General features: G+C 33.9%; 1 protein-coding gene across 2 annotated transcripts; it reads left to right on the top strand.

The window, feature by feature from the left end:
* Positions 1–5,200: 5,200 nt before the first annotated feature.
* LOC118270447 (uncharacterized) lies at positions 5,201–11,676 on the top strand. Of its 2 annotated transcripts, XM_035586037.2 has the most exons (4): positions 5,201–5,616; positions 10,212–10,501; positions 10,964–11,011; positions 11,394–11,676. In XM_035586037.2, the coding sequence occupies exons 1-4, from the start codon at positions 5,242–5,244 to the stop codon at positions 11,443–11,445; spliced, it is 765 nt and encodes a 254-aa protein (XP_035441930.2). In that variant the 5' UTR covers positions 5,201–5,241; the 3' UTR covers positions 11,446–11,676. The 2 variants fall into 2 exon arrangements, with proteins under 2 accessions (XP_035441930.2, XP_035441931.2); XM_035586038.2 differs by lacking the exon at positions 10,964–11,011 and having other exon boundaries at positions 5,205–5,616.
* Positions 11,677–12,151: the final 475 nt, after the last annotated feature.

The following is a 12,151-nucleotide window of genomic DNA, read 5'->3' as shown; positions in this document are numbered from 1 at the left end:
TTGTGGATCACACAAAGAGTTGCTCCGTGCGGGAATCGAACCCGCTACCCGTTGCGCGGCAGCCAGTTGCCCAGCCACCGCACCAACCGTGCATATCTCCCGCAAAATGTCAGTGTTTTAATCTAGTTTCTAAGATCACTCGACATGTTACACATTCTTATTAAAACGATCAATGAAATTATTATACATGATACAAACAAACCCGGTGAACTCCGTTTCGCCACCAATGATGTTCCCTGTTTTTTTTTGAAATTATTCCTAAATTTTCTTTGCTATAAACCTCGCGGAGCCTGAAACATTTCCAACGAAAATCAATTGATGCGTTCTGGAGTCTTAGCGTCAGGGAGGAAAACCCGACTTATTTTTATATAGATTAGATTTGGAGTAATAAAAATAAATGCGAAAGTGTCAAGTATACATTATATTAACACTACATCCTATTATAGAATATAGTATTACGTGAACTGTTCCGTTTGTTAATGAGATTGCTACATCTTCTGTGACGGTGACACTGAAGCTAGGCTGCGGAAGTCTAGTGACGTAATTGATGAGCAGTTATGAATGAATTTAGTTTTGAATGAATTAAATTTAATGGTGATTTAATAAGTATGCAAAAAGATACAAATGACAAACGATAATCAATATTCAAATAATTCGTTAATTGAATAAAAAATTGAATACATATAGCAGTAATTCTAGAAATGCAGACCAAATTTTAATTGAACTGATTAAATATTATTTTATTTACTTTACTTCAATTAACAATATAATTTTCAGGAGTTTGATTAATCTATTTCTCATGTATTTTACATGAATGTGGGAGATCCATGCTTCGGCACGAATGGGCGGGTTCGACCGGAGTGATACAGAAAACTGACGTGAAACGCCGCTTGCATTGTGTTAGCGAGGTTACCGGAGACCCAATTACCCTCCTTCCTAATCCCTGATTCCTCAATAACCCTTTAAATCCTAAACCGGCAACGCATTTGTAACGCCTCTGGTGTTTCGGGTGTCCATGGGCTCGTTTACCAGCTTATACCATTAAAAAAATGAAACACAAGTAAATAACCCAAGTTTAGTTAGAAGCATATTCCTAGCTGTTTGTGTGAGATCACGCGATCAGTATTTCTTCAGTCTAATATAACTTGGTAATACAATCTCGGCCCACTTCCGATCAACGGAATAAATCGCGTTATTTTATGTTAAAAGCATTTACTCGTCACGAGTTTTCATACATACTTTCAAGTTAAAAATCATAGAAACTGCTTAACCGATTTTAATATCAAATGTAAAGGCATAATGATCTATTTCAATTAGACCAAAAAGGCACTTTTGATAGTCAAACAAAATATTACAAATGTCATTATGTCATTACTATATTTGGGAAGTCTTTAAACGTGAGTTTTTTTTTACTTTTTAACTGGTGTTATTTGACACACAATAAAAATGACACATCTTGCCTAGATCTACTGTTAGAGTTCTCTCTCTCTATCGCTTTCATAATCTCTCTCTCTCTCTCTCAAAAAATAAAATTATATACCTTAATTACGTGTGACAATCTAGTCGCATTAAAATTTGTATGAAGACTCGTGTCACGTAAAACACTCTTAAAATAAATCGTCCGTTCAGTTCTACTTGCATCTTGTGTTTCACCTATATTTACTTCATTGAGATCTCTAACGGTGCGCTTATGGTACCGCCTACACTTTTTACAATAACTACATGCTTACTGCATTAATACGCATCGTATTTTTGCAATACCTTCAAGATGGTGTTTGTTCTGTTATTCTAGCTCATTGTTGCATAGTTTTAGTGGGTCACTGGAGCTCCAACTCGAAAAGCAGGAGTAGGAACGTAGTGGTTTTTAGTCGGTATTAGTTTGAAACTCCCTCTTGCCTCGCCTAAGGCGGGAGAAGTCTTTGGATGATTTTTACGCCTTATAAATAAACAAGTTTTAGGTATTTAAATTCAATCACAATCTACAAAAAATGTAGTAGTTTTAAAGTAAATTACTTATTTGCATGCTACGCCTCTGTAGAGCGCATGTGCAAGTGCAATTTTTATGATACATGGTTTTCGCTACTGAACAATATTAACGCATTAACTAAAACCCATTTTATTGTTTCCGGCCACCGTGCAACGTGTAGCGGGTTCAATTGGGTAGTTTCCTAGGTCAAAAATAAATTATTTTGATATTTTAATATAATAAAATATCCCAAAATAATCGTATTTTCATTCATTCATTTGACGATATACTTATTTATTTAATTTTTCTTGCTATTTTTTGTGTAATAAGTATGCTATTTGACGCAAAAAAAAAATTATGACGTCATACAAAATTCATAGAAAAGTAACGTTTTTGACATTTCGATAAAAGTATTGAATTTGACTAGTAGTATAATACCCTATTCCTGCACGGAGTAACTCCTTTTGTAGTCCACAAATTGTTGTGTCGCGTCTAAGTGTCGTGAGTATGAGAACTTGTAAGTTTTGTAAACGCACCCACGACACAGGAGAAAATCTTAGGGTGGGGCTTGTTTTTTTTTAAAGTACCTATAACTAATCTACGAACCATCGGTTGGCAACTAATGATGTAGAAAATGATTTTCTGTCATTGACATTATAAATTGACATAATAAATTAAATCCATTACATGACGATTATAGTTCAACTGTCATGTAACAGGTAACAATGCATGACAAACGCGACACATAATGGACAAATTATTACATACATCAATAATTATAAAAAAAACATGCAATTGGCAAATTTGTGCCTTCCTGTTCTTTTTTAAAGTTAAACTGAGTAGCTTCGCTTCCATGAACTAATTAAGTTGGTTACTCTTGACTCGATATTTCTCACTAGGTCAAGGTTAGTTCCCTACGTTGTACTAGGGCGCCCTACACCTAGATAGACTAATGATATCCGCAACGTGGCTGGTAGTGGTTGGATACGTAGAGCTGAAGATCGAGCTCAGTGGCGTGCCATTGGAGAATATCCAGCAGAGGACGAGAACAAGCTGATGATGCTGATGCTGTAAGGTCGGTTCAGACTAACCAGATTTTGCAAAATCTCAGTACTGGCTTTAAATTATTTATAATATTCTTGAATGAAATTATCCCGTAGACCGAGTTTTTGGCTTGGCTATTAAAACCACCCCGTTCTTCTTCTTCTTCTGTAGAAGGAACGGGGTGTTTTTAGTCAGTAAGAGTCTGACACTCTCTCTCGCTTCGCCCAAGGCGGGAGAAGTCATTGGATGATTTTACCCCTCAAAAAAAAAAGACTTTCTTATAAAAACCATAACGCCTATTAAAAACGTAATTTAAGTTTGGACTGGAACTCTGTCTAGATAATATATTTTCATGGTTTTGGCTACAAATGGTTATTTTGTTTAAGGCCGATTTTTCAATCAACCGATAACTTTAAACCGATTAAAAAAAGAAAGACGTTATTAATCTGTCGGCAACATTTTGTTTTATGTATGTTTACCGATTATCCAAAGACTACCCTTATGCTTGAATTGATTTGATTTTTTTCTTACCGGTGGTCCCATGGTTACCAGGTTAAGATCTGATGATGGGATCTCCAGGAAACCGAGGGGAACTTTTAAAAATTGTAGGGACAACGTAGTGTAGAAGTATTGTAGATGTGTACAGTAGTCTACAGTAGTGTAGAAGAATTGACAAATGTTCAAATTATTCCTCTATCTGACGTCGCAAAAATAAAACACTCCACAAGTCCACACGTGTCTACCTATATACATACCTATACGTGCTTACAGTGTTCATATTAATCAGACATACTGTCACCAGTGAACTGTTCACTCGATAATCGATTTATAATCACTAGAAAATGAAATGTCGCGATAAGTACCGGGTCGAGGTAATGATGGTAAGCGTGGCTGCTGATTAATTGAGTAGTAGACTTTTCCATCTAACTTTTTCAGTCTTTACGTTGTGTGAAATCAGTTACATTCTGATATAGGTACTTAATTTTGAATTTCTATTTGTATTATTATCATATATCTCACTTGTGCACTGACTATTTGATATACCAACTTAATCAGTGATGCCAAAAAACTTAAATAGGTCAATGATTCCAATCGATGTATCAAAGGCAACTTTTGAAAATTTTTGTTTATTATTGACATATTAGCAAAATGAAATTTTAAAGTATTATAAAATATTGCATCGTATATCTTCATAGATATTTTAGGGACTTTGTCGGTACATAGAAAGAAAGAAAGAAAAAAATACCAGTTTATTTGCACCGTTGTAAAATATTGCAGGCAAAACAAGATCAACGACCAATTTGACTTAAGACAAAACATAAGGTTTATGGAAAAAATCATGAATAACACAATCACATACTTTCAGTGATAATAATAATATGATCAAATAAATAAAACTAGGACACAATATTACCAAAACTGAACAATGTCTACTCAATTCTCAATCAACAACTTACGAATAACATCACGATCCCACAGAAAGTGATCCCGAAGCTGTCAGCAATTGGATCGGAGATTACAAGATAAGATGATATCAGTAATTTCAATCGATGGACGATACTCCTTACTACAGTTAAGTCATGATACAAAACTGTTTTAGATTGAACTAGTCTGGAGCAGTACAGGTAGAGAGAAAATGCTTAGCAACACTAATTTATTTTAGAGTTAAAACTGAAACGTCTCTTATGAATCTTTTGAAGGGAAAAAGATATCTTGAACTAGGTGAAAATAAGATGAAAGTAAGTACCGGTGAAATTTAGGTTTATTTTTAATTTGTTTTACAAAATTTTACTTGCTAAGAAACAATAATAGACACTGTATATGATAATAATAGTTTTTATGATAACCCAAAATCGTGCAACCATCGAATTGTCGCATACTTGTTTCCAGAAATGTGAGAACAAAACTCGAGAGATATAGGATAGAGAGACAATAGAAAATATAATAGAGACAATAAAATAAATAAATAGAAAATGTAAAAACTAAATTGTAATAATTAGTTTCTAACTACTGTGGCTAGTATTAAAACCGGTAACTTAACCATTACTTTTAATAATAACACAAATACTACCCCAACAAAATAAGTGTCCGACAGTACCTAACAACATAAATGCATCGTTGCATCCCTCTCAGCGATAGCCAGTGTACCGTGACACCAAGCGCATATAAACGTAACCAATGCTCTAGTTATACACAGTGTCCATATACCCAACGTAGTGCAAACAACAAACATGGTAAAGTATCTCCTGGTGTTGACCCTGGTCGCTGCCGTCACAGCCAGAACGGCGACCACGGGACAGAACAAACTAGAAGGTCGAAGCTCAGATGACAACATTCTAGGAGATCTTAAATTAGCATATGAAACCTACAAAGATTGCAGCGGGTCCGACATTTCGCACTGCCTCAAACGAAAACTGGCGAAGACTTTGAGCAGGTTGACGAAAGCTGAGGAACTGAACATCCTGAATGGTGTCACGATAACCAAGGATAAGAATGTGCAGATTACGGAGAAGGAGGAGGCCATCCCGAGAGGCATGGATGAGGGGTCACTGAACAACCTCATTCTGGACAAAGTCGTCAACTTCATGAGGTCCCATACATTACAGGTAAGGACTTCAGTCTTCTTCTATTAGTAATCATCTTCAGCTTTACCTAGTTACGATCATTGATTCTGATAATAATCCAAAATAACACAAAGATTTCCTAAATTAGATCAGTGACAATACTAGATAACTCTTCAAGGGTTTCGACAGTAGATAAAAATACTAACACTAATAATAATCAATGTTCATTTACTATGAAATATAATCAAGATGGCAGAGGAGATAGATCAAGTTCAAGTAATAAAGAGCATGCAATGTTTATGGAAATGACTATAATTTTCCTAAGAGTACAGTGAATGCACTAGTGACACAGTTCGAACAGGTTCGACTGGAAGCACGATGCTCAAATTGTGGGTTTGAGATCAAGTATGTGCACACAGTTTATGAAGATTTTTCTAACTGTCGCCCTAAATATATGTTAGAGAAAGAAGTGCTTTGAAAATATGACAATAATCAACTTGTGAGGGAAAGAAGTGGAAAGATATATTAAATTGTAAATGATAATGAGGAATGAGTTCTAGTTGGTTTCATTTTTTCTACAATTTGGCAGAAGCTATTGCGAGTCGTTCAATGCCACATGGTTCTGTTCTACTAGAGAATTTTCCTTTACTTTACACTTAACATGAGATATCTATAGTTTCATTGTTGTTATCAACTTTTCCATTTATCTTGATATAAAAAAAGAATAAAGATCACACTTACAATCATCTAGAAAAGTGTGGGCAGGAGCCCACACTTTCTTTGCATGTTTGACCTTCTAAGTAGGAACTTAGAAGGTCAAACATGCACTTGTAACATCTCTAGTCTATATCTATGATTCAATCACTTATTATCAACTGATTGTATCTTGTAAAAATCTAGTGACTGAAAACGTAAAAAACCCATTCTTTCTAATTCTCGTATCTGCAATCCCCAAATCCCTAATCTGCAAAAGGTTGGTAATAATGTGCTTGTAATTCCTTTGATGGTCTGGGTGTCCATGGACGGTACCTATCGCTTACCATCAAGTGATCCAAGTGAGGAAATAATTTTAAGGTTTCTAAACTGTTTACTTTTATAACCTGGATGTCTATAAAATGTTCTAATACTAAACTTGCACTGTCTAAGCTTTCTCCATCCACGCTGAATATTACTCATGCCCTTTTATTGTCTTCATTATCAATTACTGCTTTTACTCGCTTGCACTAATAAAATATCAAACTGGAACCATTCAGGGCCACAGTACTGACATTATTGATAACAATAAAGGTTGCTAGATTTACAATCTTATCCTTTTGTAATAATGATGAAAATTAAACTTGCTTAGCAAACGATTTCTACAGATCTCTTTGTTGTTCAATCAAGATTTTTTGAAACTATTATATTTCCTAAGGATTTTGATATCCTATAAAGTTAATGTTGTAATGGAAATGTATGTCATAACCGAAATCTATCCGAATAAAAACTAAATCTTGTAATAATTGATGATATAAGGTCATTGAACTCATTAGCATCATCATCATTCAATTCAAGTTCAACCACTGCTAGAATGACAGCCTTCTTCTCTTTCTGTCATATTTCTGCGTTTTGGACACCTTTCATCCAATTACTTCTAGCGATTTTGATGATGTCGTCCATTGAACGCATTTTGCACGACCTTGGCCTCTTTTCCAAATTATGATTCCAAATAAATAATAGTCTGTGTTACAATATTTATTTCTTTCTTCTACCATATCTCTTGCAATCTATCAAAATACTGCAACAAGATCAAATAAACTCAAACCACCCACCTTTATTCCAAAAGTAATAAGGAACAAATTCAAATGTCAATTTATCATTGTTTCATTAATCATATTACTTCACATAGATCCATTGTTTGTATGACATAACGACAATAACTTTCATATACAGGTTTAATAGAGTAATTAGTATTCATATGTCACTATTGATAGACTGTGTGTCGTCTGTGACAGCAGTTATAGCTGTTATCGTTTCAATGTCTTCCGTGTTTGATTGGGTGAGTCATTTGATTGTAAGGCCATACAATATGTCTTCTTTGGTACTGATTTTAAAATCAATTTTCAAAATATTGATATTCAATTCTGCATATCTGTGTTTATTTATACCTTTTATAGCTATTTATTCTGTTAAAGACCAATTTTACCTGACCTTAGAGTCAGACCCGATAATTCTTCCCAAAAAACACTTTTTATTAATGAAAGCGAACACACGTTATTCATAAAATAATAGTAATTATGACATAGCAATCAAAATACCCAGCTCGATATTTCTCAAAAGCTTGAAAATGCACTTTTCGTCAAATGTGATAACCTAGACAAAACACTGTGTAAAGACACAGATGGAATATGACTAATTACTCAGATTCAACTGTTATCACCTTTTTATATGCAGTCCAACCATCCAAAGCAAATTTACTAGTCCATCATTAATTAGTCACAGCTACTAAGTAAGAACGTCATGTTAAACTACCACCATTCATTGTGTGCCTGCATGAGCACCAGCTATTAATGGAACACCTACTTAGACCTAAGCATTACTTAGTTCATTCACATTAATCGCACTTAACGGAGTACAATCAATTAACAGTTGTGGTAGATTTATGATTTGTAATTTTATGAATCGTGAAATATTTGCTTTGCTAATTGATTTTTTGCTATATCTAAATATGTCTCAAGTTGTGCTAAGCCAATTGAAATGTCGATAGCGCTAATCAGAAGCTTCAGTTTTCGTTTATAGTATCAGTAGTAGCATGGAGTCTTGTGCTGAATTTCAATGACCCGGAAAACAGTAGCCAATTTTGGAGAATTATAAAAAGAGTAGTATCTATAGCTCACTTCTTGCCAGAATAAACATTGTGATGATGTTATCTTATGTTCAAAGCTCAATCAATCTCAAGTTCATCATGCTGTACATAGACTTCTCTAGACACTAAAGACACAATGCTTGTACAAGAAGTATCATCAAGCAAAATAATAGCACCATCTACATCATCATCATCAGCCACCGCCACAGCTCAACCAGAATCTAGATCCGGCTCCATCCTGTAAAAGCGTGACGGTCCATTCTCTACACTAAATGCGTAAAAACAGCATACCTCCCATCAACGCAGCGTGACTACTTTCTCAATGCATCTCATAATTGCATTTAATTAGACCATCTTCACTTTTTGCCGGCCACACTCTATTAAACTCCTGAGTTTCTTCTAATTGGCTTGTGCGTGATAATTGATATGCGTAGAGAAAATGTAGCGTTGGCTAAATGCGAAGTCTGCACGGCAGTGCGTGTCGTTTCTAGTAATGTTAGGGACACGATAGATTCTTGGCTAATGGTTTGGGTTGTCATGCGTGGTGATTGAGCATTCATGGTAACTTTAGGGTTTAATTACATTAATGATAAATGATAAATCATATAATTTATTGCAAATTGGTTACAGGATAACACTTTTACACGTCAATCTCTAAAATAACTAGATGAGGCATTTCCTATGAGAAGTAATGCCGAACAAACTCAGAGGTCATAATATATCGACCTTGGGTGTATGGCTATATGAATTTGCTGTATAATTTGGTAGCGTTTAATGAGAAAATTATCAAAAGGATACTTTCAGTTCCAATTTAGAGAATGTATAAAAATTCAGACTGCTCATTTTGGATGGATTGAATTATAAATGTATAACGGTTTACTTCATAAAGGTGATCTCAAATGAGGTTATATAGTTCCTGAGGAACTAACTAATATTTAAATCATTTTTATATCCATAGTCCTTAATCTGGGATTTTGAACTTTGTTCAGGCAAGGGTCAAAGTTCACTGAGGATGTAGGAACCTGTAATTATTTGATTTCCTTATAATGTCTCTTTGAAATTGCAGTGTACCAATATTTTTGAAAAGTGTTTATTTCTTGTTTGGGTTCTTCTAACATTAGACAGACTTTAGGATTGTTGGGTTCTTTTCAATTGCAGTGAACTTAATTTTTTGTAACAATTTTAAGTTACTTAATTACTACATAGCGTACATTTCTCCCATTAATATGTTCTTTGTTACGTGTTACAAAATGATAATGTTCCGCACTTTCGTATTGCGTGTTCTTCTATAGGAAGCTATTGGGTTTTGTCTATAATTATACATATATGTACATGCATTTGTATCGAGTTATAAATTGTAGTTGGCAACGTACAATTCGATTCGAGGAATCAATTCATTTTTTGCCCGTAATTAGCTTTTTATGGGTGTATTTGTAGATACATACATAACAAGACCTCTTTTAAGTCATGAATTAGTAATTATTGTGTTTTTGTTTTTTTGCCAGTTATATTTGGATGATTGTATGTAGCTTATTATGAACACTGGGTTAGATTTTAAATTACTGAATCTTCTCTTCAAAGAAATGTCTGAGGGGACAAATCATCAAACAACTTTTTTCGCCCTGAGTTAGGTAAGACAGAATGTCAGACCTGCTCACTCTTTCTGACTAAAACCATCCCATTCTTACCCCTGCTATGAGCTGGAGCTGCAGTAATCCACTAGGTCATCCTCAGCCCAATGAGTTATCTGGCATCTTAATCTTAATTTACTAACCACTTAATCTTCTCATTCCAGGTGAAATTCCCCACCGAAGATGAAAATGACTTATCTGACGACCAGGGTCGCAGCAGGAGGAAGAAGTTGGCGCCTCTTCTGGCTATTCCTCTCTTGATCGGAGGCATGATGGTTCCACTGGCCTTCGGAGCCCTAGCACTGTTGGCTGGCAAGGCTCTGATCGTCTCCAAGTTGGCACTGGTACTGGCTGGCATCATCGGATTGAAGAAACTGCTGTCTCCAAGCGGCGGAGGACATGAGGCCCATGAGGTGGTCGTTTCTGCAGGACACAGTGGCTCTGGGTGGAGCAGGTGAGGATTTCTCTGGTTTTTTTTTTTAAGAATTGGATGTTGAATGTTTTTTGTGGTAATTTTAAAGTTAGATGAAGGAGGTATGAACCTTCTAGAAATCAAAGAGTGATTATGAACTGGATTAGAATCTGATAGAAGTTTTAGTTTAAGTGTAGTAAGTAAAGCTAGATTTTCAGTAGGCGTAAATATTTTGGTCTTTTAGTCCAGGTATTCAGGTACCATTTTTACTTGACCATTACTGTGCAGTAACAGTAGTTAGGAAAAACCTAGCAATAGGCCTACCTATTTTAAAATTTTTAAAACACGTTGTGTATGATTTATTAAGTATAAATATTATCATAATTTTAAAATTGTGCCAAAATGCATGCTTGTGATATTTATAAGTATTATACATATTTATATGCCTAACTATTTTATAAAAATAGTTTGTTTTATTTACATTTATTTTTTCTAATTTACCAGCGTTGGGCCAAGTGACCACCTCGAGAGAAATGCCGAGGGAAAATCAGGGTTAGGAGTGCTTTTATACTAAAATTATTACTTTAGAGTCGGTAAAAAGTGTAATGTATAAAATTATTGAATGGTAAAAGTATCATGGGCAGGTCTTGGTTTTTATAATTGGATGCAATTATAATTTTATATTATATAAAAAGTTATACATATATTATACAAAGCACGATACAATTTGGATATTGATAGTGGTTTTGCATGCAATTGTGCATTCTGGCTTACGGTTTAAAAAAGCTTGAAATGTAGAACTGAGGAATCAAAGATTATATACATATTTTCCCACGCTTACGATCAAGTACGATTTTTTTATGATTTTTTTTTGCATGGTAGCATAATAGTATGGGTTGTATAATAAATAATTGTTTGGTTTTTTATATTGCAGATCGCTGGAGAAGTCTTCCCATGACTTAGCGTACAACGCCTACGCCCAATAGCCAACGAACCCACCGTTAATTTATAATTAATCCGCGAATCTAAGGACCAGTCGGTTTCACATCAATTATTATGTTATTAGACAACGTTTATAATTTAAATTATTGACAATTTATAGAGTACATAGTTATGCAACACACGAAAGAATATTGCATTTCGCAATTTATTATTCAATTATAATTTTTTATATAAATGAAAAAAATAATTTATTTATTAAATAATTTATTTTTTTACACGCTCTATTAATAATGAAATGAAATATTTATTGAATTTTAGTGAATTAATAATTATCAGAATTACATTTCTGTTGGACGAGTTAACAAAATTATCCTATTTATGTGTCATAATTTATGTGTTTTTATTTTATTTATTCAACTATTTATACTTCAATGAATATTGCTATTATAGTGAAATGATTATTCTACTTTCAGGGTCAGTATATAACAGCAATCTTAATTGTTATATTAAAATAATACTATAATATATAAAAACACATATAATGAGTGAGAGAAGTAATCTCTTAGCATGTTATTTTGTAAAAGTACCTCAAATACTCTTAAATTACTCAGTAATTATATTATATAATATTATTTTGTTTAGTTCTATGAACATGTTATAAGTAAGAAACCAAAAATATATTTATTTATTTTGTTTATACTCATATTTACAAGACTTTGGGGTGTGCTTTAATTAATTGTATATTTATTA

This window comes from Spodoptera frugiperda, chromosome 13 (assembly GCF_023101765.2).
Source record: "Spodoptera frugiperda isolate SF20-4 chromosome 13, AGI-APGP_CSIRO_Sfru_2.0, whole genome shotgun sequence".
Lineage (NCBI taxonomy): Eukaryota > Metazoa > Arthropoda > Insecta > Lepidoptera > Noctuidae > Spodoptera > Spodoptera frugiperda.
This window is presented reverse-complemented; position numbering and strand designations above follow the sequence as displayed.

Excerpts from the sequence above, each read along its gene's own strand:
- LOC118270447 (XM_035586037.2), top strand. The coding sequence starts at position 5,242 with ATGGTAAAGTATCTCCTGGTGTTGACCCTGGTCGCTGCCGTCACAGCC. Across the intron at positions 5,617-10,211 it reads TGAGGTCCCATACATTACAG|GTGAAATTCCCCACCGAAGA; the intron begins GTAAGGACTTCA and ends TTCTCATTCCAG. Across the intron at positions 10,502-10,963 it reads AGTGGCTCTGGGTGGAGCAG|CGTTGGGCCAAGTGACCACC; the intron begins GTGAGGATTTCT and ends CTAATTTACCAG.